The sequence below is a fragment of the Chiloscyllium plagiosum genome, unplaced genomic scaffold, assembly GCF_037043375.1.
Source record: "Chiloscyllium plagiosum isolate Xiang-an unplaced genomic scaffold, Cpla_swu_hap1 HiC_scaffold_7, whole genome shotgun sequence".
Classification (NCBI taxonomy): domain Eukaryota; kingdom Metazoa; phylum Chordata; class Chondrichthyes; order Orectolobiformes; family Hemiscylliidae; genus Chiloscyllium; species Chiloscyllium plagiosum.
In genome coordinates this window covers 113,598,476-113,620,357 of record NW_028270145.1, presented here as the reverse complement: position 1 = coordinate 113,620,357, position 21,882 = coordinate 113,598,476, and the positions used below count along the sequence as shown (strand labels likewise).

Genomic DNA, 21,882 nt, shown 5'->3' with positions numbered 1-21,882 from the left:
GAAGTGGATACCACCTGGATTAAGAGGATATGGACAAGCTGGACAAATGAGGGTTGTTTTCTCTGGAGGAGCACAATCTAAAGGCAGACCTGACAGAAGTAAATAAGATTATGAGAGGCATAGATAGGGATGACAGTCATAATACTTTTCCAAGACCTGAAATGTCTAATACTTGAGAGCATGCATTTAATAAGAGGGGACAAGTTGAAAGGAGATGTTAGGAGCAAGTGTTTTTTACACATAGTTTTAAATGCTTGGAACTCGTTGGCAAGGATAGTAGTGGGTCAGATATGACAGGGGTGTTTCAATGCTTTCAGATAAGCACATGCATAAGGAAGGAATGAAGGGATATGGACCCATATAGCACAACATTGTGGGCCAAGGGCGGGTTCCTGTACCGGACCGTTCCATATTCTAAATGTACCTATCTCATTTTTAAAAAAGATACATGCAAGATTCTGACCCACTATCACTGAAACAGCAATTTTAATCAACCTGCATAGATGCATTGCCAAGTTCGGTACCCAAGGGGATGGCCGCAACAATGGGCTTGGGTTCATGTCACACTACAGGTGACCCCATTTCACTATACACAGACAGATGGACGGACGGACACACACACACACTCCCGCTCACAGACTTAAACCCCTTTACACTCACACATACAAGCACCCTCTCACAGACACTCAATGCCCCCTGCCCTGCCCCCCCCCCCCCCACCACACACACACACACACACATATATATGTTTGTGGGGTGAATTTGTGCCTGCAGAATTACATTTTACTTTGCTCAAAAATTGCATGAATCTATGTAAGCTTCTGTAAATCCATTTTTTAGATTAGAATCAGTCTGACCACTGTGGCACAGTCAGCCTCACAGAGGAAGCTAACGCCTTCAATACATTATCTGGGCCGACATGACACCAATTGTTAAAGTTCACTTGAGAATGTAACTTCTAAGAAAAGTTTTGTGATTTATATATGAAAGAACTGAAACCAACATGGTCATTTTAAAAAGATGAGAGACTTAACAAATAATCCAAGTCTTTTTCAATATATAATTTCAGTTACATCACACTGTAAACCTTTGCTATAAATTCTGTGTCTTACGATCTTATTTTCCACAACGACCTGATGAAGGAGCAGCGCTGCAAAAGCTAGTGCTTCCAAATAAACCTGTTGGATTATAACCTGGTGTTGTGTGATTTTTAACTTTGTACACCCAGTCCAACACTGGTGTCTCCAAATCATGCATCGATGTGATATGACATAATTCAACTGGGAGTACAACATTCTAGGTCTGAGGTAGGAATTCGATCATTGCATCACAGGAGCAATGGAAGGTTGACCACAATCACCATTGATCTGAAAGTCACTGCAGGCTTGAGAGTTCAAATGTCCTACTCCTGCTCCTTGAGATCTTATCCTCGTATCCTAATTAAAGACTAACTGCCTGTTTCCTCAACTCACTACAAACATTAGACAATGGTGGATTTTCTCAATTTCAAGGCAGTTTCGGTTCTGCAACCAGACATGACATCTGGATGTGTGAAAATACATTCCTGAGATCATGAAGGGAGTTCTCTGTCTCTCCTGTTATAAATCTGAATGACAGCAGGGAGCCCCATCCCGACCGAGACGGAATGATGTTAATGGTTCAATTGTGGTTTCACTTAGGACTCACCGGACACATTCACTTCAAACTTGGCCGAGTCGTCAACTGCATCACATAGATATATTCCTCCGTCCCCCACTGTAACCTGGCGAATGGTCAGTCTCCTGCATCTTCCATCCACCTCCATCGTGCAGTTCTCATTCCACTTCACCTCAACCCCATCTTTGTACCATCTCACCTCGGCCTTGGGTTGAGAGAGCTCACACGACAGGACAACCTCAGCCCCAGTCAGTACACTCAACACCGCAGACGAACTGTTGACGATTCTTACTGGAGGCTCTAGATACAATACAAAAGGAGAAAGAGAAAGTATGTGAGTGACAGTGAGAGAGAGAGAGAAATTGGTAAATTTGAGGGAGGAAGATTTAAATGGAGAGAGTAAAATTAAGAGGAAAAAAGGGAAAGTGTGATAGAATGAGAAAGAGGGAAAGGAAAAGAAAATTAGTGAGAGTGGGAGGAGGAAACATAAACAGTGGGAGTGCATTGGCGACATGGACAGAGCGGGGAAAAGCAGAAAGAATCCCTGTCCAAAGAGCTCTTTTTGGTTTGATTAGATAGATTCCCTACAGTGTGGAAACAGGCTTTCGGCCCAACAAGTCCACACTGACCCTCCGGAGAGTAAACCATCCAGACCCATTTCCCTCTGATGAATGCACCTAATACTTTGGGCAATTTAGCATAGCCAATCCATCTTTGGACTGTGGGAGGAAACCGGAGCACCCAGAGGAAACCCACGCAGACACAGGGAAGACGTGCAAACTCCACACAGACAGTTGCCCAAAGCTGGAATCGAACCCGGATCCCTGGCGGTGTGAGGTTACAGTGTTAACCACTGAGCCATCGTGCCGCCCCGTTAATACAAGACTGATTCTGTCACACTGCTGACAGTGAGATACGGGTATGGTGTTTAGAGGGTCAAGAATGCTTTTGTTCTGGCACACAATGTTTTTTCCTACTCTTCTTCCATTAGGGTCACTGATGTTGTGAAAAATGCATCCACAAGAATGGTCTATTCACAGGATAAGGAGCCAGCCATTTCAGATGGTGATGAGGAGACATTTGTTCCTTCAGCTGGTGATGTATCTTTGAAATTCTCCGTACCAGAGGAAAGTGGAACTTCATTCATTTGATACTCAAAACTGGGATTGAGAGATTGCTTGGCAATTCATAATTGAGGGAGACATGGAAACTAATGTAAGCCATCAGCCCTTCAAGTCTGCTCCATCATGGCATACAATTATGGCAGATCCTCTCGTAAAATAGGATATTCACACTTTCCCCCCATACCCTTTGATGCCTCAAACGTCTAGAATTGCACGCCGCTTGGATTAGAAGGCATGAGCTGTAAAGAGCAGGAGGAAAAACTTGGGTTGTTTTCCCTGGAGCAGCCGAGGCTGAGGGGAGACCCGATAGAAGTTTACATAATTATCAGAGACAAATGGCTGACAGTCTGCCTCTCGTTCCCAGAGTTGAAATATCTAATACTAGATACCATGCATTGTGTGAGGGCAAGTCTATCATACGAAAAAAGGTGGACACCTGGAACGCACTGCCAGGGTACTGGTGGAGGCATGTATGAGAGGGGCATCTAAGGGGCTTTTAGATAAGCACGAGTAAGGAAGGAATGCATGGATATCGACCATGGGCAGGAAGAACGGATTGGTTTAATTTGCCGAAATGTTCAGCACAATATCGAGAACCAAAGGGCCAGTTTCTGGGTTGTACGGTTTGACATTCTGTTGTCATCTCAATGGTAGCAAATCGGAGCTTAATCTGTTTTGTTTTTAAGAATGAGATAGATACATTTACAACGCCAACTAATCGACTTCAATGTGTTATGACATACCTGAACTGGAATTAGAACCTCGGTCTGCTAGGTTAGAGGTAGGGATGCGAGCACTGCACCACAAGCGCCTGAAGTGGCCAGGAAGGTTGGCTGGTGGTAAAGGTTCAGCCTTGTTCTCATTTAAAGTCAGGGCAGGGTTCCAAGGGGCCAAATGTCCTACTCCTGCCCCTCGTCCTTGCGATATTATCCTGGTATCCTAATTGAAGACTAAATGCATGTCTCCCCAACTCACAACAAACATCAACTGATATTTTCAATTTCAAAGTAGTTTTATCTCTGCAACAAGGCATGACATCGTGAGGCATGAAAGCTATCCCTCAGTCGCTGAACGGAGTTCTCTGTGTCTCCTGTTACAAATCTGAATGGCACCTATATCCCCTGTCCCGACCCAGAGAGAACAACAACATCAACTTAGGACGCTTGACTTAGGACTCACCAGACACGGTCACTTCAAACTTGGCTGAGTCGTCAACTGCATCACACATGTATGTCCCTCCGTCCCCAACTGTAACCTGGTGGATGGTCAGTCTCCTGCGTCTTCCGTCCACCTCCAACGTGCAGTTCTCAGTCCGCTTCACCTCAACCGCGTCCTTGTACCATCTCACCTCAGCCTTGGGTTGAGTGAGCTCACATGACAGGACAACCTCAGCCCCGGTCAGTACAATCAACACCGGAGACGAACTGTTGACGATTCTTACTGGAGGCTCTGGATCCAATGCAAGTGGACAGAGAGAAAGTGTGTGAGTGACAGTGAGAGAGAGGGGGAGGGACGGAAATTGGTGAATTTAAGGTGGGGGGGGCGGGAAAGATATAAATGGAGAGATTAAAAGAAAGAGGAAAAAAGGGAAGACATGCAAGAACGAAAATTAGGGAAAGGATGAGAAAATTAGAGAGACTAGTCGCGGTGGGGGGAGGGGGTGGGGAGGGGGGGGGGGGGGGGGTTAATGAGGAAGCTGTTGAAATCCACATTTATCTCATGTGATTGCAGGGTCCCAAGGCGGAATATAAGGCGTTATTCCTCCAGGTGTCAGGTGGTAACGGTTTGGCAGTGGAGGAGGCCCAGGACCTGCACGTCCTTGATAGAGTGGGAGGGGGAGTTGAAGTGTTCAGCCACGGGGCAGTGGGGTTGGTGGGTGCTGGTGTCCCAGAGATGTTCTCTGAAACAATCCACAAGAAGGCGCCCTGTCTCCCCGATGTAAAGGAGACCACACGGGTGCAATGGACGCAGTGGATGACATTGGTAGAGGTGCAGGTAAATTTCTGATAGATGTTGATGGATCCTTTGGGTCCTTGCACGGAGATGAGGGGACTGGTGTGGGCACAGGTTTTGCACTTCCTGCGGTGGCAGGGAAAGGTGCCAGGAGTGGGGTGTGGGCTGGTAGGAAACCAGGCGGATCGGGGTGTCGGTGGAAGGATACTGGTTGGGACTGCGTGAGAAAAAGAAACAGATTGCTTGGAGACATTTGTTGTGGTGAAACAATGTGTGCAGCAACTGGACATGCATGGTGAAGATGAGGCTTTGGGGTCTGGGGAAACGATGTCGGTGGAAAGGTACTGGTTGCTGTTGGTCCCCAGCCCCCAATGCCTCATCTTCACCATGGACATCTAGTCACTGTACACATCGATCCGCCACGGTGAAAGTCTCCAAGCTCTCCGTTTCTTCCTCTCACGTCGTCCCAACCATACCCTTCCACAGACACCCTGATCCGCTTGGCTGAACTGGTCCTCACTCTCAACAACTTTTCCTTCCAATCCTTAGACGTCTTCCAAACCAAAGGGGTAAGCCATGGCACCCGCATGGGACCAAGCTATGCCTGCCTGTTTGTTGAATATGTGGGACAGTCTATCTTGCGCAGTTACACTGGCACCACACCACCTACATTGATGACTGCATCGGCACCACCACGAGGTCCCATGAGGAGGATGAACAGTTCATCAACTTTACCAACACCTTCCACCCCGACCTCAAATTCACCTGGACCATCTCGGACACCTCTCTCCCCTTTCTGGACCTCTCCATCACATTCTTTGGTGACTGACTAACCACGGACATCCACTACAAGCCCACCGACTCCCACAGCTACCTAGACTACACTTCCTCCCACCCTGCCTCCTGTAAAAATGTCATCCATTATTCCCAGTTCCTCCAGCTCTGCTGCATCTGTTCCCAGGATGACCAATTCCACCTCAAAGTCGAAGATGGCCTCCTTTTTCCACGATCGCAACTTCCTTCCCACATGGTTGATGATGCCCTCCAGTGCATCTCCTCCACTTCATGCACCACTGCCCTTGAACCCCACCCCTCTCAACGCAACAAGGATAGAACACCCCCACCCCGCCCGGTCCTCACCTTCCACCCCACCAACCTCCGTATACATTGCATCATCCTCCGCTACTTGCGCCACCTCCAAACGGACCCACGCCAAAGATATATTTCCCTCTCCACCCCTATCAGGTTTCGGAAAGACCATTCCCTCCGCGGCTCCCTCATCAGGTTCACACCCCACACCTGGCACCTTTCCCTGCCACTGCACGAAGTGCAAAACCTGCGTCCACACCAGTCCCCTCACCTCCGTCCAAGGCCTCAAGGGATCCTTCCACATCCATCAGAAATTTACCTGCACCTCTACCAATGGCACCTACTGCATTCATTGCAACCGGTGTGGTCTCCTCTATATCGGGGAGATGGGACGCCGCATTGTGGATCGTTTCAGAGAACATCTCTGGGACCCACCAGCACTCACCAACCCCACTGCCCTATGGCTTAACACTTCAGCTCCCCCTCCCACTCCGTCAAGGACATGCAGGTCCTGGGCCTCCTCCACCGCCAAACCGTTACCACCTGACACCTGGAGGAAGAATGCCTTAGATTAGATTTTTAGATTAGATTTACTTAGATTAGATTACAGTGTAGAAACAGGCCCTTCGGTCCAACAAGTCCACACCGACCCGCCGAAGCGAAACCCACCCATACCCCTACATTTACCCTTTACCTAACACTACGGGCAATTTAGTGTGGCCAATTCACCTGACCCTGCACATTTTTGTGATGTGGGAGGAAACCGGAGCACCCGGAGGAAACCCACGCAGACACGGGGAGAACGTGCAAACTCCACACAGTCAGTCACCTGAGGCGGGAATTGAACCCGGGTCTCTGGCGCTGTGAGGCAGCAGTGCTAACCACTGTGCCACCGTGCCGCCTTGTATTCCACCTTGGGGCCCTGCAACCACACGGGATAAATGTGGACTTCAACAGCTTCCTCATTCCCCCCACACCCCAACAGTATCCTAGTCCCAAGCCTCCAACTCGGGCACCAACCTCAGGACCTGCCTATCACTCTCCTCTCTGACCTATCACCTTCTCCCTCATCTTCATCACCTATCACTTTCTCAGCTACCTTCGCCCAAACCTCACCCCCTCCCATTTATCTCTCGGCCCCAAAACACAAGCCTCATTCCTGTTGAAGGACGTATGTCTGAAATGTCGATTTTCCTGTTCCTCAGATGTTACCTGACCTGCTGCACTCTTCCAGCGGCAAACTCTCGACATAGGACTCACCGGACACATTCACGTCAAACTTGGCCAAGTCGTCGACTGCGTCACACAGGTACGTCCCTCGGTCTCCCATTGTAACCTGGTGGATGGTCAGCCTTCTGCGTCTTCCATCCATTTCCATTGTGCACTTCTCGTTTCGCTCCACCTCCACCCCGTCCTTGAACCATCTCACTTCGACTTTGGGCCGTGATAGCTCACATGACAGGATAACTTCATCCCCAGTCAGTACATTTAATACTGGAGAGGAACTGTTGATGATTCTTATCGGAGGCTCTGGATCCAACACAAACAGAGAGAGAGAGTACAAGGAAGAGTATGTGAGTGTATGTGTGTGAGAGGGAGACAGACAGACAGACAGATACAGAGAGCACAATTGGAGGATTTGTGGGTGGAAGATATAAATGGAGAAAGTGAAATAGAGAAGAGGATAAAAGAGAAAAAGTGACAGAATAAGAATGTGGCAAAAGAAGAGAAAATTGGAGAGACTGTAAGGAAGAGCAAAACATAAACAGACAATACCAGATTATAGCTGAAAATGTGTTGCTGGTCAGGCAGCATCCAAGGAGTAGGAGAATCGACGTTTCGGGCATAAGCCCTTCTTCAGGAATGGACTATACCAGATTATAGTCAAACAAGTTTATTTGGAAGTACCTGCTGAACTATAATCTGGTGTTGTGTGATTTTAACTTTGTCCACCCCAGTCCACCAGCGGCACTTCCACATCAAAATATAAACAGTGAGAGCACGTTGGAGACCTGGACAGAGAATAAAAAAATGAAAGACTGAAATGTGAAGAATCCCTGTCCACAGTGCTCTCCTTGGTTTGTGTCACAGAAATAGTGATCCTGACGCTCTGGGCACAGTGAGACATTGGTATGGTGTTCGTGTGGACAAGAATGTTCAACACACAAAATTTTGTTTCTGCTCTTCTTCCATTAGGTTAGAGATATAATAAATGCAGATGCTGGAATCCAAAAGAAACAGGCAAGAGGCTGGAAGAACACAGCATGTCAGGCAGCATCAAGCCATGGAGAAGTCGACATTTTGGGTGTAATTGTTCTTCAGGACGGGGTGGGGGGTGGTTGACGGGGAGCTGCAGATAAAGGGGGCAGGGTGGTGAAGTGGGGATAAGTGAAGACAGGCAGAGGGTCAATGTGAGGAATGAAACCGGTTAGTGGCAGGGAGCAGTGGAAGGGGTGGGGAGGGGCTGGGAAGGGAGGTTACTTGAAACTGGAGAACTCAATGTTGAGTCCTCCTAGATAGAGGCGGCCCAGGCAGAAGATGAGGTGGTGTCCCTCCAAATTGCAGTGTGGTTCATTGTAGCAATGTAGGAGGCCAAGAATGATCATGTCGGAAAGGGAGTAGTTAGGGGAATTGAAATGGATGGAGGTCCGGTTGGCCCCTGCGGGCCTGGCTGCGATGCTCGGTCCATCTCCGGCGACAAGCTCCAGACGGATTTTTACTACAAACCCAAAGGCTCTCACATCTATCTGGACTATACCTCCTCCCACCCAATATCCTGCAAGAACTCCATCCCATTCTCCCAATTCCTCTGCCTCTGCTCAGACAAGGAAACATTCCACTCGTGAGCAACCCAGATGTCCATCTATTTTGAACAATGTGCTTTCCTTCCCTCTGTCACCCAGATAGCCCTCTGACACACCGCTTCATTCCCCATTCCACTGCTCTAAACTCCCCCCAACGCAATAAAGACAGAGTCCCCCTTGTCCTCACTTACCACCTCCCAGTCTCCGCATTCAGCACATCATCCTTAAACATTCTGCCAACTCCAACTGGACCCCACCACCAAGAACATCTTCCCCTCCCCTCTCTGCCTTTCCCTTTGACAATACATGTTTTGTGCCGCTCTCCCCACCAACTATTCCCAAACCCTGCAACTGGATGCAAAACCTGCATGTACACTACCCCCCTCACTTCTATCCAGGGCACCAAACAGCCCTTCCAGGTGAGACAGAGGTTCACCTGCCTCTCTTCCAACTTAGGTGATCGCAATGTGGTCTTCTCTACATCGGGGAGACCAAACGTAAACTTAGGGAACAGTTCGCCGAGCATCGCAGCCAAGCCTGCAGAGGCCAACCAGACCTCTTAGTCACCATTCATTTCAATTCCCCGAACCACACCCTTTCTGACATGACCATCCCTGGTCTCCTACATTGCCACAATGAACTACACTGCAATTTGGAGGGACAACACCTCATCTGCCTGGGCAGCCTCCAACCCAGAGGACTCAACGTTGAGTTCTCCAATTTCAAATAACTCCCCTTGCCATTCCCCGACTCCCTTCCCAGCTCCTCCCCATCTCTTCCACTGCTCCCTGCCACCAATCGGACTCATTCCTCCCATTGACCAAACAAATTGTTCCTTCTAGTTGTTTTCACCTATTCCCACCTCACCACCCTCCGCCCCCCCCGCCACCCCCTTTATATGCAGCTCCCTGACACCCACCGCCTGTCCTGAAGAATGGCTACACCCGAAACCTCGAATTCTGCACCTCCTTCTGCTGTCTGGCTTGCTGTATTCTTCCAGCCTCTTGCCTATGTACTTCTTCTATTAGGACCACTATTGTGAAATTGTGAAAAATATATCCACAACAATGGGCTAATTGCAGGATTAAGAGCCAGCTATTTTAGACAGTGAACCAGAGACATTTCTTCTCTCAGGATGTGACAAACCTTTGGAATGCTCCACACTCATTGAGATATATCCAAGAGTGGGAATGAGAGATTGTTTGACTCTTCACAATTGAGGGAAAGGTCAAACTAAGCTGAAGTAAGCCATTCAGTGCTTCAAGGCTGCTCTGTCATTCCATACAATTTTAGCTGATCCTCGATCTCAATGCCATATTCCTGGTTTCAACCCACACCCTTTGATGCCAAGAACATTGAGAAGTGGATGCTACCTGGATTAGAGGGTATGAGCTTTCAGGACAAGCTGAACAAACTAAGGTAATTTTCTCTGGAGAAGCACAGACTGAGGGCAGACCTGACAAGAGAGGGATAGATGGGGTAGACAGAGCAATTTAGGGAACATCTCCGGGACACCTGCACCAATCAACCCCACCGCCCTGTGGCCCAACATTTCAACTCCCTTCCCAGCTTGCCGAGGACATGCAGGTCCTGGGCCTCCTCCACCGCCGCTCCCTCACCACCCGAAGCCTGGAGGAAGAACGCCTCATCTTCCACTCGGAATACTTCAACCCCAGGGCATCAATGTGGATTTCACCAGTTTCCTCATTTCCCCTTCCCCCACCTCCAACCTTCCAGCTCAGCACTGCCCTCATGACCTGTCCTACCTGCCTATCTTCCTTTCCACCTATCCACTCCACCAACCTCTCTGACCTACACCTTCATCCCCACCCCCATTCACCTACTGTACTCTTTGCTACCTTCCCCCACCCTCCTCTCTGACATATCAGCTCTATCCCCACCCCCGTTCACCTATTGTATTTTATGCTACTTTCTCCCCAACCCCACCCCCCTCTCATTTATGTCTCCACTCTGCAGGCACCCTGCCTCTATTCCTGATGAAGGGCTTTTGCCCGAAACGTCGGTTTTCCTGCTGCTCGGATGCTGCCTGACCTGCTGTGCTTTTGCAGCACCACTCTAATCGAGAGTCTGGTTTTCAGCATCTGCAGTCCTTGTGTTTACCTCTGCACCACAAGAGCCTGAAGTGGCCAGCAAGGTTGGCTAAAGGTACAGGTTCAGCCACATTCTCGTTGAAAGTCAGGGCAGGGTTGGTTTAATTTGCCGAAATGTTCGGCACAATATCGAGAACCAAAGGGCCAGTTTCTGGGTTGTACGGTTTGACGTTCTGTTGTCATTTCAATGGTAGCAAATCGGAGCTTAATGTGTTTTGTTTTTAAGAATGAGATAGATACATTTACAATGCCAACACAACGAAGCCGATTAGTTATGACATACCTGAACTGGAATTAGAACCTCGGTCTGCTAGGTTAGATTCCTGACCTGAAGAAGGGCTCATGCCCGAATCGGCGATTCTCCTGCTCCTTGGATGCTGCCTGACCTGCTGCACTTTTCCAGCAACACATTTTCAGCTGCTAGGTTAGAGGTAGGGATGCGAGCACTGCACCACAAGAGCCTGAAGTGGCCAGGAAGGTTGGCTGGTGGTAAAGGTTCAGCCTTGTTCTCATTTAAAGTCAGGGCAGGGTTCCAAGGGGCCAAATGTCCTACTCCTGCCCCTCATCCTTGCGATCTTATCCTGGTATCCTACTTGAAGACTAACTGCATGTTTCCCCAACTCACAACAAACATCAGTCAATGACTGATATTTTCATTTCCAAGGCAGTTTTCACTCTGCAACAAGGCATGACATCTGGGGGCATGAAACGCTATCCCTCAGTCGCTGAACAGAGTTCTCTGTGTCTCCTGTTACAAATCTGAATGACATCAGTATCCCCTGTCCCGACCTAGAGGGAATAACATCAAGTATCGCTTGACTTAGGACTCACCAGACACAGTCACTTCAAACTTGGCTGAGTCCTCAACTGCGTCACACAGATACGTTCCTCGGTCCCCCAATGTAACCTGGCGGATAGTCAGCCTTCTGCATTTTCCATCCATTTCCATTGTGCACTTCTCGTTCCTCTCCACCTTCACCCCATCCTTGAACCATCTCACCTCGGCATTGTGCTGAGAGAGCTCACATGACAGAACAACCTGACTCCCAGTCAGTACACTCAATACCGGAGAGGAACTGTTCACGATCCTTACTGGAGGGTCTAGATCCAACACAAACAGAGAAAGAGAGAGGAACAGTGTGTGTGTGTGTGCGAGAGATAGAAAGGAGAGAGCAATTAGAAGCTTTGAGAGAGAAAGATACAAATGGAGAGACTGAAATGGAGAACAGGAAAGAAGAGAAAAAGTGAAAGGATGAGAATTAGGGAAAGGAAGAGAAAATTAGAGAGATTGTGAGGAAGCGACAGGGAAGGATGAAACATAAACAGCGAGAGCCCTTTGGACAATAAACAGAGTAGGGTAAAGCAGAAATGTGAAGAATCTCTGTCCACATTGCTCTCTTTGGTTTGTTACAGTAATAGTGACCCGGTCACTCTGTTCAAGGTGACATATTGATATGGTGTTCAGAGGGGCAAGAATGCTCATGTTGTGACACACAAAGTTTTTTTTCTGCTTTTCTTCCATTATGGCACTGATGTTGTGAAAAATATATCCACAACAATAGGCTACTCGCAGGATTAGGAGCCAACAATTTCAGACAACGATCAAAAGGTGTCTCTTCCCCTCAGGAAATAACAAACCTTTGGAATTCGCCACAACACAGGAATGTGGATCCACACTCAGCCAGGTATATTCAAGACTGGGATTGAGAGTTTGCTTTACTCTTCACAATTGTGGGAAATGTAAAAACTAAGAGCTGAAGGAAGTCATTCAGCAATTCAACGCTGTTCTGTCATTCCATACAATTAGAGCTGATTCTCTATCTCAGTGCTATATTCCCGTCTTCTCCCCATACCCTTTGATGCCTAGAACATCTGGAAGTGGATGCTGCCTGGATTAGAGGGTATGGAAAGGCTGGCAAACTAAGGTTATTTTCTCTGGAGTAGTGCTCAGGGAGACCTGACAGATGTTTATAAAATTATGAGAGGCATAGATCGAGTTGACAGTCAGAATCATTTTCCAAGAATTGTCTAATACTTGAGGACATACATTTGAGGTAAGAGGGGGAGAGTTGAAAGGCAATGTGAGGGGAAAATATATTTTAGACAGAGTAGTAGATGCTTAGAACACGCTAGCCTAACAAGGAAGGCAGATGAACTCAGGGCATAGTTAGGAACATGGGACTGCAATATCATAGCAATTACAGGAACATGGCTCAGGGATGGGCAGGACTGGCAGCTTAATGTTCCAGGATACAAATGCTACAGGAAGGATAGAAAAGGAGGCAAGCGGGGAAGGGGAGTGGCATTTTTGATAAGGGATAGCATTACAGCCGTGCTGAGGGAGGATATTCCCGGAAATACATCCAGGGAAGTTATTTGGGTGGAACTGAGAAATAAAAAAGGGATGATCACCTTATTGGGATTGTATTATAGATCCCCTAATAGTCAGAGGGAAATTGAGAAACAAACTTGTAAGGAGATCTCAGCTATCTTTAAGAATAATAGGGTAGTTATGGTAGGAGATTTTAACTTTCCAAACATCGACTGGGACTGCCATAGGTTAAAGGTTTAGATGGAGAGGAATTTCTTAAGTGTGTACAAGACAATTTTCTGATTCAGTATGTGGATGTACCTACTAGAGAAGGTGCAAAACTTGACCTACTCTTGGGAAATACGGCAGGGCAGGTGACTGAGGTGTCAGTGGGGGAGCACTTTGGGGCCAGCGACCATAATTCTATTCATTTTAAAATAGTGATGGAAAAGTTTAGAGCAGATCTAAAAGTTGAAGTTCTAAATTGGAGGAAGGCCAATTTTGACAGTATTAGGCAAGAACTTTCAAAAGCTGATTGGAGGCTGATGTTCACAGGTAAAGGGACAGCTGGAAAATGGGAAGCCTTCAGAAATTAGATAACAAGAATCCAGAGAAAGTATATTCCTGTCAGAGTGAAAGGGAAGGCTGATAGGTATTGGGAATGCTGGATGACTAAAGAAATTGAAGGTTTGGTGAAGAAAAAGAAGGAAGCATATGTCAGGTATAGACAGGATAGATCAAGTGAATCCTTAGAAGAGTATAAAGAAAGTAGGAATATACTTAAGAGGGAAATCAGGACGGCTTATGCCCGAAACGTCGATTCTTTCCTGAAGAAGGGCTTATGCCCGAAACGTCGATTCTCCTGTTCCCTGGATGCTGCCTGACCTGCTGCGCTTTTCCAGCAACACATTTTCAGCTCTGATCTCCAGCATCTGCAGACCTCACTTTCTCCTCAAATCAGGAGGGCAAAAAGGGGACATGAGATAGCTTTGGCAAATAGAATTAATTAGAATCCAAAGGGTTTTTACAAATATATCAAGGACAAAAGGATAACTAGGGACAGAAAAGGGCCCCTCAAAGATCAGCAAGCTGGCCTTTGTGTGGGGCCACAGAAAATGGGGGAGATACTAAATGAATATTTTGCATCAGTATTTACTGTGGAAAAGGATACGGAAGATATAGAATGTAGGGAAATAGATGGTGACATCTTACAAAATGTCCAGATTACAGAAGAGGAAGTGCTGGATGTCTTGAAACAGTTAAAAGTGGACTAATCCCCAGGACCTGATCAGGTGTACCCGAGAACTCTGTGGGAAGCTAGAGAAGTTATTGCTGGGCCTCTTGCTGAGATATTTGTATCATCAATAGTCACAGGTGAGGTGCCGGAAGACTGGAGGTTGGCAAACGTGCTGCCACTGTTTAAGAAGGGTGGTAAGGACAAGCCAGGGATCTATAGACCAGTGAGCCTGACCACGGTGGTGGGCAAGTTGTTGGAGGGAATCCTGAGGGACAGGATGTACATGTATTTGGAAAGGCAAGGACTGATTCGGGATCTTCAACATGGCTTTGTGCATGGGAAATCATGTCTCACAAACTTGATTGAGTTTTTTGAGGAAGTAACAAAAAAGATTGATGAGGGCAGAGCAGTAGATGTGATCTATATGGACTTCAGTAAGGCATTTGACAAGGTTCCCCATGGGAGACTGATTAGCAAGGTTAGATCTCATGGAATAAAGGGAGAACTAGCCATTTGGATACAGATCTGGCTCAAAGATGGAAGACAGAGGGTGGTGGCGGAGGGTTGTTTTTCAGACTGGAGGCCTGTGACCAGTGGAGTGCCACAAGGATCAGTGCTGGGCCCTCTACATTTTGTCATTTACATAAATGATTTGGTTGCGATAATAAGAGGTACAGTTAGTAAGTTTGCAGATGACACCAAAATTGGAGGTGTAGTGGACAGCAAAGAGGGTTACCTCAGATTACAACAGGATCTGGGCCAATGGGCTGAGAAGTGGCAGATGGAGTTTAATTCAGATAAATGTGAGGTGCTGCATTTTGGGAAAGCAAATTTTAGCAGGACTTATACACTTAATGGTAAGGTCCTAGGGAGTGTTACTGAATAAAGAGACCTTGGAGTGCAGGTTCATAGCTCCTTGAAAGTGGAGTCGCAGGTAAATAGGATAGTGAAGATGGCGCTTGTTATGCTTTCCTTTATTGGTCAGAGTATTGAGTATAGGAGTTGGGAGGTCATGTTGCGGCTGTACAGGACATTGGTTAGGCCACTGTTGGAATATTGCGTGCAATTCTGGTCTCCTTCCTGTCGGAGAGATGTTGTGAAATTTGAAAGGGCTCAGAAATGATTTCCAAGGATGTTTCCACGGTTGGAGGATCTGAGCTACAGGGAGAGGCTGAACAGGCTGGTGCTGTTTTCCCTGGAGTGTCGGAGGCTGAGGGGTGACCTTACAGAGGTTTACAAAATTATGAGGGGCATAGATAGGATAAATAGACAAAGTCTTTTTCCTGGTGTCGGGGAGTCCAGAACTAGGTTTAGGATGAGAGGGGAAAGATATAAAAGAGTCCTAAGGGGCAACTTTTTCACACAGAGGGTGGTATGTGTATAGAATGAGCTGCCAGAGGATGTGGTTGAGGCTGGTACAATTGCAACATTTAAGAGGCATTTGGATGGGTATATGAATAGGAAGGGTTCGGAGGGATATGGGCTGGGTACTGGCAGGTGGGACTAGATTGGGTTGGGATATCTGGTCGGCATGTACGGGTTGGACCAAAGGGTGTACATCTCTATGACTCTAATAGAAGTGTTTCAAGGAAGAAATAGCAGGGCATCTCAATAGAAATTGCCCGTTGGGCAGACACAGCATAGGTGCACAAAGGGCACGTCATGCTTAACAAATCTTTCGGAATTCTTTGAATACACTATGAGCAAGGTGGACAACAGGGACCCAGCGGATGTAGCTAGATTTCCAAAAGGCCTTTGACAAGGTGTCACACAAGAGGCTGCTACATAAGGATACATGGCGTTACAGATAAAGTATTGGCATGGATAAAGGTTTGGTTGACTAACAGGAAACAAAGAATGGGGATAAGTGAGTATTATTCTGGCTGGCAATCAGTGAGTATTGGTATGCCTCAGGGATCAGTGTTGGGATATTGATAATTTGGAGTTGGGGACCTCGTGTAGATGACGCTAAGATGAGTGGCAGAGCAAAGTGTGCAGAGGACTGAGAAACTTCGCAGAGGAACACAGATACTTTGAGTGAGAGGGCAAAATCTGGCAAATGGAATACAATGTTAATAAATGTGAAGTCATTCATTTTGGTAGGAGTAACAATAAAAGGATTATTACGCGAATGGGAGAAAGTTGCAGCATGCTGCTATGCAGAGGGACCTGGGTGACCTTGTGCATGAATCACAGAAGGTTGGTCTGCAGATATATAAAGTAATTAGGAAGGAAAATGGAATTTTTTCCTTCATTGTGAAGGAGTTTGAGTTTCAAAGCAGAGAGGTTATGTTGCAGCTGTATAGAGTGCTGGTGAGACCACATTTAAAGTACTGTGCGCAGTTTTGGTCTCGTTACGTGAGAAAGGATGTACTAGCGCTAGAGGGGATGCAGAGGAGATTCACTAGTTTGGTTACAGGGTTGAGAGGATTGTCTTATGAGGAGAGTCTAAATAGACTGGGATTATAATCATTGCAATTTAGAAGAATGTGAGGGGATATTATAGAAACCTATAAAATTATGAAGGGAATTGATACACTAGAAGTAGAGAGGATGTTATCACTGGCAGGTGAAGCTAGGACAAGAGGGCATAGCCTCAAGATTAGAGGGAGCAGATTTAGGATTGAGTTGCGAAAGAACCTCTTCACCCAGAGGGTTGTTAATCTATGGAATTCCTTGCCCAGGAAGTAGTTGATGCTACTTTAGTGAATGCTTTTAAAGCAAGGTAGATTTTTTGAACAATAAGGGAATTAAGGGATACGGTGAGAGAGCAGTTAAGTGGATTTGAGTCCAGGAAAAGATCAGCCATGATCTTATTGAATGACGGAGCGGACATGACGGGCCGGAATGCTTATTCCTGCTCCTAGCTCTTATGTTCTTATGTTTCAATGCTTTCAGATAAGCACATGAATAAGCAAGAAAAGGGGGCATGTGGACCATGGCCAGACAAAGGGGATTTGTTTAGTTTGGTGCCACGTTCGGTACAACATTGTGAGCCAAGGGCCAGTTCCTGTGCTATACTGTTCCATGACTAAATGTATCTACCTCGTTTTTAAAGATGAAATATGCAAGGTTCTGTCCATACCACTGACATGGCAATTTTAATCAACCTGCATAGATGTGATACAACATACTTGAACTGGGATTAGAACATTCCAGGTCTGAGGTAGGGACTCGACCATTGCACCACAAGAGCCCTAAGTAGCCTGGAAGGTTGGCCGCAAATAGAGGTTCAGCCATGATCAAATTGAAAGTCAGGGCTGCCTAGAAAGTTTAAATGTCCAACTCCTGCTCCTTATCCTTGAGATCCTATGCTAGTATCTTAATTAAAGACTAACTGCTTGTTTCCCCAACTCACAAAAACCATCAGATAATGATAGATTTTCTCAATTTCTCGGTGATTTTGCATCTGCAACAAGGCATGATGTCTGGATATTGAAAACACACCCCTCAGATAGTGAAGGGAATTCTCTGCGACCCCTGTTATAAATCTGAATGACCGCAATGCCCCATCCCGACCCAGAGGGAATAATGTTAATGGCTTGAGCATGGCTTGACATAGCACTCACCAGACACGGCCATTTCAAACTTGACTGAATCGTCGACTGCGTCACACAGGTAAGTTCCTCGGTCCCCCACTGTAACCTGCCGGATGGCCAGCCTCCTATGTCTTCCATCCACCTCCATTGTGCACTTCTCATTCTGCTCCACCTCCACCCCATCCTTGAACCATCTCACTTCGACCTTGGGTCGTGACAGGTCACATGACAGAGCAACCTCATCCCCAGTCAGTACATTCAATACCTGGGAGGAACTGTTTACGATTCTGACCGGAGGCTCTGGATCCAACACAAACAGAGAGAGAGGGAGAAAGAGGAAGAGTATGTGAGTGATAGAGAGGGAGAGACAGCTGTTGGAGGATTTGATGGAGAAAGAAATAAATGGAGAGAGTGAAATAGAGAAGAGGATAAAAGAGAAAAATAAGAAGAATAAGAATGTGGGAAATGAAGAGAAAATTAGAGAGGTTGTGAGGAAGAGTCAAGGAAGGGCGAAAGACAAACACACAAAATCTGGCTATAGTAAAACAGGTTTATTTGGAAAGTACCTGTTTCAATATAACCCGGTGTTGTGAGATTGTTAACTTTGTAAACCCGAGTCCACCACCGGCACGTCCACATATAACATAAACAGCGAGAGTGCGTTGGAAACTTGGAGAGAGGGGAAAAACAAAGAGTGAAATGTGAAGAATCCCTGTCCACAGTGCTCTCCTTCGTTTGTGTTACAGAAATAGTGACCCTGTCGCTCTGGACAAGGTGAGATATTGACAAGGTGTTCAAGAACCACCTATTTTAGACAGTGATCCATAGACATCTTTTCCCTCAGGACGTGACAAATCTTTGGAATTCTCCAAACAACAGAAATGTGGCTCCACACTCTCTAAGGTATATTCAACAGAGGGATTGATATATTGCTTGACTTCACAATTCAGGGAAATATAAAAACTTAGAGCTGAAGTAAGCCATTCAGTGCTTCAAGGCTGCTCTGTCATCCCATACAATTACAGCTGATCCTCTATCTCAACGCAATATTCCTGCTTTTAGCCCCTACCCTTTGATGCCTAGAACACTGAGAAGTGGATGCTACCTGGATGAGAAGGTATGAGCTTTCAGGACAGGCTGATAAATTAAGGTTCTCTGGAGGAGCACAGGCTGAGGGCAGACCTGACAGACATGTATAAAATTATTCTTAATAGGAGTGAGAGTGTCATGGGGGACTTCAACTTTCTAAATATTGACTGGGAACACTATAGTACGAGTACTACAGATGGGTCAGTTTTTGTCCAGAGTGTGCAGGAGGGCTTCCTGACACAGTATGTAGACAGGCCAACAAGGGGCGAAGCCACATTAGATTTGGTACTGGGTTATGAGCACGGCCAGGTGTTAGACTTGGAAGTAGGTGAGCACTTTGGTGATAGCGATCACAATTATGTTTACTTTAGTGACAGAAAGGGATAGGTGGATACCACTGGGCAGGAGTTACAGCTGGGGGAAAGGCAATTACGATGAGATTAGGCAAGATTTAGGAAGCATAGGATGGGGAACGAAACTGCAGGGAATGGGCACGTTAGAAATGTGGAGCCTATTCAAGGAAAAGCTCCTGTGTGTCCTAGATAAGTATGTACCTGTCAGGCAGGGAGGAAGCTGTAGAGCATGGGAGCCGTGGTTCACGAAGGAAGTGGAATCTCTGGTCAAGAGAAAGAAGAAGGCTTATGTTAGGATGAGATGTGAAGGCTCAGTTAGGGCGCTTGAGGGTTACAAGGTAGCCAGGAAAGACCTAAAGAGAGAGCTCAGAAGAGCCAGGAGGAGACATGAGAAGTTGTTGGCGGATAGGATCAGGGTAAACCCTAAGGCTTTCTTATAGGTATTTAAGGAATAAAAGAATGACGAGAGTAAGATTAGGGCCAATCAAGAATAGTAGTGGGAAGTCGTGTGTGGAGTCAGAGGAGATGGGGAAAGCACTTAATGAATATTTTTTGACAATATTCACTCTAGAAAACGACAATGTTGTCGAGGAGAATACTGAGATACAGGCTACTAGACTAGGTGGGATTGAGGTTCACTAGGAAGAGGTATTAGAAATCCTGCAGAGTGTGAAAATAGATAAGTTCCCTGGGCCGGATGGGATTTATCCTAGGATCCTCTGGGAAGCCAGGGAGGAGATTGCCAAGCCTTTGGCATTGACCTTTAAATCGTCATTGTCTACAGGAATAGCGCCAGAAGACTGGAGGATAGCAAATGTGGTTCCCCTGTTCAAGAAGGGGAATAGAGACAACTCAGGTAATTATAAACCAGTGAGCCTTACTTCTGTTGTTGGTAAAGTGTTGGAAAAGGTTATAAGAGATAGGATTTATAATCATCTAGAAAAGAATAATTTGATTAGGGATAGTCAGCACGGTTTTGTGAAGGGTAGGTCATGCCTCACAAACCTTACTGAGTTCTTTGAGAAGGTGACCAAACAGGTAGATGAGAGTAAACCGGTTGATGTGGTGTTTATGGATTTTAGCAAGGCATTCGATAAGGGTTCCCGCGTTATGCTATTGTACAAAATGCGGAAGAATGGGATTGTGGGAGATATAGCAGTTTGGATCAGTAATTGGCTTGCTGAAAGAAGACAGAGGGTGGTGGTTGATGGGAAATGTTCATCCCTGAGTCCAGTTACCAGTGGTGTACCACAAGGGTCGGTGTTAGGTCCACTGCTGTTCGTCATTTTTATAAACAACCTGGATGAGGGCTAGAAGGGTGGGTTAGTAAATTTGCAGACAACACTAAGGTCGGTGGAGTTGTGGATAGTGACGGAGGTTGTTGTAGGTTACAGAGAGACATAGATAAGCTGCAGAGCTGGGCTGAGAGGTGGCAAATGGAGTTTAATGCGGATAAGTGTGAGGTGATTCACTTTGGTCAGTGAAACCGGAATGCAAAGTACTGGGCTAAAGGTAAGATTCTTGGTAGTGTAGATGAGCAGAGAGATTGCGGTGTCCAGGTACACAGATCCTTGAAAGTTGCCACCCAGGTTGACAGGGTTATTAAGAAGGCATACAGTGTTTTAGCTTTTATTAATAGAGAGATCTAGTTCCAGAACCATGGGGTTATGCTACAGCTGTACAAAACTCTGGTGCGGCCGCTCTTGGGAGTATTGCATACAGTTCTGGTCACTGCACTATAAGAAGGATGTGGAAGCTTTGGAAAGGGTGCAGAGGAGATTTACTAGGATGTTGCCTGGTATGGAGGGAAGGTCTAATGTGGAAAGGCTGAGGGTCTTGAGGCTGTTTTCATTGAAGAGAAGAAGGTTGAGAGGTGACTTAATAGAGACATATAAGATAATCAGAGGGTTAGACAGGGTGGACAGGGAGAGCTTTTTTCCAAGTATGGTGATGGCGAGCACGAGGGAACATAGCTTTACATTGAAGGGTGATAGATATAGGACAGATGTCAGAGGTAGTTTCTTTACTCAGAGAGTAGTAAGGGTATGGAATGCTTTGCCTGCAACGGTAGTAGATTCGCCAACTTTAAGCACATTTAAGTCGTCATTGGACAAGCATATGGACGTACATGGAATAGTGTAGGTGGGATGGGTTTCAGATTGGTATGACAGGTTGGCGCAACATCGAGGGCCGAAGGGCCTGTACTGCGCTGAAATGCTCTATGTAAGAGACATAGATAGATTAGACAGTCAGAATTATTTTCCGAAACTTAAATTTCTGATACTTGTGGGCATGCATTTAAGATAAGAATTGAAAGGAGATGTAAGGGGCAATTTTTTTTTTTAACACAGAGTGGTAGATGCTTGGGACAGATAGGGATGCTCAATGCTTTTAGATAAGCAAATGAATAAGCAAGGAATAGAGGTATATGGACCATGGCCAGACAAAAGGGGTTTGTTTAATTTGGTGCGATGTTCGACAACATCGTGGGCCAAAGTGCCAGTTCCTGTGCTATATTGTTCAAACGTCTAAATGCTTCTCATTCTTAAAAATGAAATAAACAAGTCTCTGACCCACTACCACTGAAATGACAATTTCAATAACATGCATAGATGT

At 46.3% G+C, this 21,882-nt stretch overlaps 1 protein-coding gene across 18 annotated transcripts in view; it reads right to left on the bottom strand.

The window, feature by feature from the left end:
* Window positions 1-21,882, bottom strand: part of obsl1a (obscurin like cytoskeletal adaptor 1a) — a 306,290-nt gene that overhangs the window by 142,651 nt on the left and 141,757 nt on the right. For 15 of the 18 annotated variants that reach the window (XM_087989381.1, XM_087989386.1, XM_087989383.1 and 12 more), the window contains 5 exons: window positions 17,855-18,124; window positions 11,569-11,838; window positions 7,083-7,352; window positions 3,960-4,229; window positions 1,687-1,956 (listed from right to left, as the gene is read on the bottom strand). In XM_087989381.1, coding sequence (XP_087845507.1) covers window positions 1,687-1,956; window positions 3,960-4,229; window positions 7,083-7,352; window positions 11,569-11,838; window positions 17,855-18,124 — 1,350 coding nt within the window. The remainder of the gene's footprint in view (window positions 1-1,686; window positions 1,957-3,959; window positions 4,230-7,082; window positions 7,353-11,568; window positions 11,839-17,854; window positions 18,125-21,882) is intronic. The other 3 variants (XM_087989375.1, XM_087989377.1, XM_087989385.1) reach the window with 3 other exon arrangements.